Source organism: Lathyrus oleraceus, chromosome 1 (genome assembly GCF_024323335.1).
Source record: "Lathyrus oleraceus cultivar Zhongwan6 chromosome 1, CAAS_Psat_ZW6_1.0, whole genome shotgun sequence".
In the NCBI taxonomy this organism is placed as follows: domain Eukaryota; kingdom Viridiplantae; phylum Streptophyta; class Magnoliopsida; order Fabales; family Fabaceae; genus Lathyrus; species Lathyrus oleraceus.
Genome location: NC_066579.1, coordinates 87,613,590 through 87,621,151, shown reverse-complemented (window position 1 = coordinate 87,621,151; position 7,562 = coordinate 87,613,590). Strand labels below are relative to the sequence as shown.

Below are 7,562 nucleotides of genomic sequence, written 5' to 3'. Positions count from 1 at the left end.
CTGGTTATAAGACGAAGGAAGAAATACTTTGGACATGAAAAACTTTTCCTTATTAGATCGTATTCGATCGTATTCAATGGTTTATAAAGAGGATTTAAGAGGTTAAAATATCTCACACTTAAGCCAACCATTATACAGGCTAAGTAGGAGTTAGTAGTGATAATGATTTGAGATTTTGTAAAGATTATTGAGAAATTATTAGACACTTAGTCATTCTAATGTTGTAGGAGCGTCACTTCCAAAGTTAATTTTGATAGTTTTTTTTTTTTTTCCTGTTTTGGACCCAGCCATCCTTTCTTAGAGAATTAATAAGTCTGTAACTTTTTTAAGTTAAGAATTAAAATATAACGTTAAATTAAGTTAAATGATTAAAACATATATTAAGTTTCTTTTTACCTTGTTTAAGACTATCTATAAATTTATATTTATTAAACGTTTCTATAATCAAATTTACGTGCATACCTCTCACAGATTCACCGAACGTTGCTTCTCGTGAGTGTTTTGATTAAGTCAAACACAATCCATTCCCACCATGTTCATTGTAAGTTCATCAATTCACAAATTCCCAAACTGATGATGTAATAAGTAAATTAAATTTATTATTTTTCTATTTCTGGGTTTGGATTGTTTTATTGTTTACTATTCTTATTTTTGAGTAATGAAATGATGATGTTAGTTTTTGTGTTTGGATATAGGAACTAGATTGTCCTGCTAGTGTCAGAAAGAAATTGGCGAATCTGTATGCAGAATCTCTGAAAGTAACTGTGCCTAGTGAACCCGATGTGTGCCCTTACTTGATGCATGTGTTGCTAAAAATGGTGTAAAACATGCTGATTATTAATGGTGAGTTTAGATATGTGTAATGGATTTAGTTAGGGTCTGTTTGGATAAGCACTTGTGAGACTATTTTAGAGAGCTTATGGAAACAACTCTGACTTCCATAAACTCTCCTGGATAGCTAATAGTTATGGAAACCATAAGCCCTTAATTAAGCTGGTTATTCAAACAGCCGCTTAGTGTTTTACTAAAGGTATTGATTCCTGGGTACCTCAACTTCCGATCAAGAGGGTTCTGGTTGACTTTTCCTCTCCCAATATAGCAAAGGAAATGCATGTTGGTAACTTGAGGTCAACAATTATTGGGGACACATTGGCACGGATGCTGGAATATTGCAAGGCAGAAGAACTTATCAGCCGAAATCATATCGGTGACTGGGGCATTCAGGTAGATTTAGTCTCTAAATTAAACTAATGCTATTTTGTGCATGATGTTTTGATATATTTATGTTTAAACCATCGTTGAATTTTTATGCTATTTGTTGTGACTAATTTATTTCTATGTAATGTCAAAGCTAGGTTTTTTTTTTATTCTTAACCTTTTTGTCTTTGGGGTATGGTTTTTGGTATTCATAACCTTATGGCTTTGTGCGATTCCTTTCGATAACCATTTAACTTCTAGTTGTGTTTGGGACCAATGGTTTATGTAAGTTTTTTACTACTTTCGCCAATGAGTTGCATTCCTGCAAATTAAATGAAGACCTGTAACTTTCTACAGTTAAGATGCTGCTGTATCTGCCTTAATGAAAATAGTTTAGATATTAAACTATTTCAATTGCCACCAAATTAACAGTGCTCATTTAGGATATATTTGCTTGAGTTATCATGTAGAATCTCATTATGGCATTGACGCATATGGCTTAAAGTCCATGCATTGGTTTTGCAGTTCGGAATGCTGATCGCATATCTCTTTGAGAAGTTTCCGAACCCAGAAGACGTTAATGAATCCGATATCGGAGATCTACAGGTTCGATAACATATGGAAATATACCTCGTAATAGTTTTCTTATACCATTTGCTAAAAATGGTGTAATATAAGCTGTCATTTTCTCATAAAACAGTAAATAGCCTTGATAAGATAAGTAATTGATTTTCATTGTTGCTTTTATACCGTGTATGTGAAAAGGCTTTTGAGCATAAAATAGTTTTTTTCTTTTTGAGATCATTTCAGCACTTCCATTACTACTTTTTATTAATTATAAAGATTTTAAGGTATGAGTTCAGAAATAATTATCCGGGTTTATGTTTGACTGTAGTAATTAGTATCATTTTCAGTGCCAATTTGTATAAATTTTAGATAGATGAATTATCAACCTTGAAATGGCAATTTTTATTGGTCTATTGGGATAATATTTTCTGTTCTCATCGTTTTTTTAGTTTCGCTAGAAAATTATTTTAGTTATTCTAAAATTATTGGAGTTTGTGCATTTATAGGCATTCTATATACTTTTTTATTTAAAAATTTGGTCATTATGTTTCTGTTTGTATGTAGTTTTATATGAGTAACAAGGAAATAGATCTACTGTGGAAAATAAACTGTTCTGGTTTACCTTAGTCACTTGAATCTTGTAGGTATCGTCTGAATGTCGAAAAGCTTGATTGGAATATATATCTTACAGATGTTGGGCAGTGGCAACATTTTGACATGGTTTTAAGGTATGTCCCAATTGACTGATATATTGTCAGTGCTACTGCTAATGTTCCAATGAGTTTAAATATCTGACACCCCTTTTGATTTATCAGGCCTCTAGACGTGCAGGGTGGCTTCCAAAGGATCCAAATGAATATCCAATATGCACTCATGTAGGTTTTGGTCTTGTCCTTGGCGATGATGGAAAACGATTTCGGAGTCGCAGCAGCGAGACTGTTCGACTGGTTGATTTACTTGATGAAGCTAAAAGGCGCTGTAAAGTTGCCCTTCTTGAACCTGGTAAAGCACCAGTTGCCTATTGCAATTCTTCTTTATTCCTTTGTGCAAGCCAGGATTAATGAAGTGAAGTTTCTGTTTGTTTAAGGTCTATGAAACTGATATTATCCATTAGACATTTAACCTTCTAAATCCTATGTTCATTCAGATAATGCTAAAGAATGGACAGAAGAAGAGATTGAGAAAACATCAGAGGCAATTGGATATGGGGCTGTTAAGTGAGTTCTTTATCTCTATAATATTTTCCCCATATTTAAAGTATAACAACCAACATGCTTTCCAGCAATAATATATAGTTAGCTTAATTGTAGACATACTTTTTTAAATTAAAGTGGAACCGGACATATTGTCTTACAATTTCCCGTTTACTGAATTTTAAAAGTTCATGTCTTGCATTTCATTCTGCTCTATTGTTCTGAATCTGAGGTAGAGTGAAACATTTTCTCTTTACACTTGCATGAGAGATCATATGACTTAAGCAACTATAAGTTTATATATAAATATTAATTTACAATCCAAAAAATATTCGCACTTACTTGGGATTTTTGTCTTTCAGGTTTTCGTGGAGTCATGCGCAAATCTGTTACCAAACATATTATGTGAATACCTATATAATTTGGCCGAGATCTTCACAAAGAAATTTTATTCTAATTGTCAGGTATCCAAAGCTTCTATGTAGTATAACTATGAATGTGTTTCCTATGATTTACTGTGTATTAATGGGAATGCATTTGCCAGGTTGTTGGGTCGCCTGAGGAAACTAGCAGACTTTTGTTATGTGAAGTAACACTTGTTGTGATGAGACATTGCTTCTATCTCCTTGGAATTGAACCAGTTTACAAGTTATGATCCATCTGAATGAGGAGTTCAAGAGCAAGTTTTCTATGGAAGATCTCATTCTTAGTGCACAGAAGTGTAGGAAACTTCTAACGTTAAATTTATTGTGTAATCACTATACCTCTTCTGTTATAGTTAGAGCATCTACTGTAAATTTACTGACAAGGAAAGATCCCTTGAAATTTGATATGGAGATTTTTTTTACTATGGCTTAGAAATCCTTATCTGTTAAAAAATGTTGATGCGTTTGTTTATAAAGAAAGACATTATATTGATTCAACATTATCATTCAATTCATCAATTGTCTACTTTACATGCATATGCGAATTTTTTTAGCAATGGTTGACATGCTTTGATAAATTTTCTCATATTTTGCATTCTTAGTTTCCTATATAAAAAAAGTAGTATAAGTTGACACTGTAGAAAGAATCTACAAAGAAAGAAAAATCAGTGTAATATTTTTTTTAAAATAATCATTTTTTTCAAAAATAATACCAAAATAACACGTTTTTTAAATTAATTATTAATATAACTATTTTTCAAACAAAAATTATAATTATTTTTCAAAAAAAAAATTATCTCTCTAAAGTATGCACCATTTGATATGATGCATGCATTTGGTATTTGAACTAAGGCGTCATGTTTAGTGGCTCCTGCATGCATGTCAAACCAATGCAATTGACACATGCATTATGTCATTAAGAGCATGCGTCATTGCAAGTGACGCATCCTTTATTTATTTATTTGTTTAATTTTTTACCTAATAATTAAAAATAATTGAAATAAAAAAGAAAATGGAAAATAATTAAGAATATTATGTTATAAAGGTAAAGTATACAATAATTGACAAGAAAATCAATGATTCGCTCGATCGAAGTGTCCTCCAGTTCGACATCCCGATGCATTAGTATGCCTTCGAGATTTTCCACGATTTCCTTGAGATGTTAAGGGTCTTTGAGTGTTGACATGATGCAATGGTGGTTAGTGTGAAAGTTATGCGGAAGGTCCAGCGGTATTTGACAAATTTACCATCATTACTCCCCAATAGCTGGGGGTTACCGTCAGCGGCACTACCGTAATTGAGTTTGGTGTCCATGTTGTCGTAGTTGAGTCGTTGTGGTTGGGTTGTTTGTGGACAATATGGTTGCCCGAATTGGGACATTGAATCGTTTTAGAAACAAAACAATGATTTATGTGGTGTAAGAAAGTCAAACAATGGTTAGGTGATGTGGCAGTGAGATGTTCGGGTGTTCATTGGTGGGGGGCTGTTGTTAGATGCCCAAAAGTGCTTATTTAAGCTATCATATGTGGGCATCTTTCACTCTTTTGCCTTGCTAAAATTGTCAAAATCACATTTATTTTACATGGAATGCGTTACATTGATAAACAAGCTTGGTGCCTTTGATGTGTTTGTTATTGTGCAGGAAAGGCATGAATTAATTGATAATAAAGACACAAGAGAATTGGCAAAGGAACCAAAGCAAAGGAGCATTTCATCTGCCTGCTCGCTAGGCGAGGCTGTGGCGAAGAATGGGTTCGCTAGGCGAGCTCCTGGCGAACAGCTCCAGTAAATTAGCAAATTAATTCGCTAGGCGAGCTCATGGCGAAGTCTGCAGTGAATTCATTCTGTTTTGGTGAAAAAGTGCAGCCAGCACTCACTCGCTAGGCGAGGCTCTAGCGAGTCCCCAGCGAGCATTCCAGTAGCAAAACCTCTCAACCTCGCTGGGGGCGAGCTTGAAGCGTTTCCTTCGCTAGGCGAAGGTATGTTCGCTAGGCGAACATGACAGTTTAGCACGCCCTGTTTTCTCTGGGCGCAGGGGCCTTTTTGTGCCCATTTTAGGACCTCGCTAGGCGAGCTATTATGCTCGCCTAGCGAACATGACAGTTCTGCACTTGTCTATAAGTAGCAGGTGCCACTTTTGGGCACCAGACCTCATTTTTACCAACTTTTCCATTTTTTGTACTTTCTCCTAGATATTTTACAGCATTGCTTTGTGGGAGATTTTATGCCCTAATTTCATTTCTCTTCATCTAGCAACCATCTTCCACAAAAAGAAGGTGGATTCCCATCCAACTTCGATTATTCGACTTGGATGTTGATCAACCCTCTTTCCTTACTTGCCGACCAAGCTACCATGAAAATGAGTAGCTAAGTCTTCCATTTGTCAAGGTTAGATGTAGGTGATTTCCGAGCTTTGTGTGTAAATGTAAGGATCCTCATATGTAAACTCTTTAACGGTAAATATATGATGAAAACTTTGTTTCTATTTAAAACTCTTTGTGTTGGTATTTGATCGAGAGATGTTTACCGATTCTTGACCTAGGTTTTCATCCAAACTTGTTTGTTAGCTAGAGATAGTAACGAATGATTTTGTTCACCATAAGGTTGAACCAAAAAGTTGTCATTTTGATAGATTGTGTTCGAGAGAAACAATGGATCAAAATGGCAAAACTCACAATGGGTGTTCGAGAGAAACGCATTGAGAGGACCTTGTGAAATAATTTATCATCTAAAGGAGTTTATAAGATGATTGACCGAGCAAATACATGCAAAGCAAATGTAATCATTGAAACCTAACTTTGACAATATTTCTCATATTAATCAAAACGTAACTTTTACCGCAATTAATTACTTTGTATGCAAGATAACTTGATTAAAACCAAAACCCTAGTGTTACATTAAGTTAAGATTAATTCAACCATTGAACGGCAGTGATATCTTACAATCTCTGTGGATACGATAACAAACCCGACACTTAAAAACTGTTTCAACAAAATGGCGCCGTTGCCGGGGATTGTAAATTGATATTGCGAGCATCGCATTGGTTGTTTAAGTTTTAGCTTGTGAATTTTTGACTTGTGCTTGTAATTTGTTTGGTTTAGTGTGCAGCTTACGTTTTATGCGAGGGAAAATCCCTGTGGACGAACTTCTTTTTGATCCTGAGATCGAGAGAACCGCAAGGAGGCTCAATAGCAAAACAAGACGTAGGAGGCAACAGGCTAGGCAACGCCAAGAGCAAGGAGAAAGTTCTTCAACCACAAATCCACACCCATTCGTACCAAACATGGAGCCACAACCACCACCACCGATTTCTACTCCATGTATCAACAGTCCAAGGAACACCGCTCAGTTTGCCAACCAAACTGGAAGGCAAGCTGAGATGAAGACGGGAACTCTGAATTTATTGTATGGAAGTCCATTCACCGGAATGGACCATGAAGACCCATTTGCTTTTCTCACAAAATTCTATGAGATAGCATTGGCTGCCGGAGTGGATCAGGCTCAGGAGCTTCCGTTGTTCAGACGTTTATTTCCTCACGCTTTGCTCGGTAAAGCAAAGGATTGGTATCTCGATCAAACACCAGCCGTAATGACCGACTGGAACGTGTTAGAAGAGAAATTCATTGAAAGATTTTTCTCTCATAACCGATTCATGGAATCAAAGACGGCCATCTCGGTGTTTTCTCAAGGAACCAGTGAATCTTTGAATGAAGCGTGGGAGAGATTCAAGTCCATGCTTAGGAAATGCAAAGGGCATGGATTTGATGAATTAACTCAAATCCATATCTTCAGAAATGGACTTCAACCAAACTGTAAGACGTTGTTGGATGCCACCTCGGGTGGCTCGTTGATGTCAAAAAGTGCCGAAGAAGCCACGAACATTATCAATCGCATGGCTTTGAATGATCTTCAGAGTCAAAGTCGTGGAAATTCTTTGAAGAAGGCGGGAGTGCTTGAGTTAGGGACGAATGATGCCATACTTGCCCAAAACAAGCTCATCTCACAACAAGTGGAACTTTTAACGCAACAAATCAAAGAGTTAAGAGAACCGTCAAAAGCTAAACAAATAGCTTGTTGTGAACTTTGTAAAGGTGAACATGACACTGGATTTTGTCCACCTCCCGATTTTGACGAAGTAAATTACATGGCCAATCAACGGGACTATCAACCAAGACAACAA

General features: G+C 35.9%; 1 protein-coding gene across 1 annotated transcript; it reads left to right on the top strand.

The window, feature by feature from the left end:
• The first annotated feature begins 532 nt into the window (after positions 1-532).
• On the top strand, positions 533-3,848 carry LOC127092930 (arginine--tRNA ligase, chloroplastic/mitochondrial). Its single transcript, XM_051031828.1, has 7 exons — positions 533-541; positions 696-820; positions 2,409-2,484; positions 2,580-2,766; positions 2,912-2,981; positions 3,320-3,421; positions 3,502-3,848. The coding sequence occupies exons 1-7, from the start codon at positions 533-535 to the stop codon at positions 3,548-3,550; spliced, it is 618 nt and encodes a 205-aa protein (XP_050887785.1). The 3' UTR covers positions 3,551-3,848.
• The last annotated feature ends 3,714 nt before the right edge of the window (positions 3,849-7,562 follow it).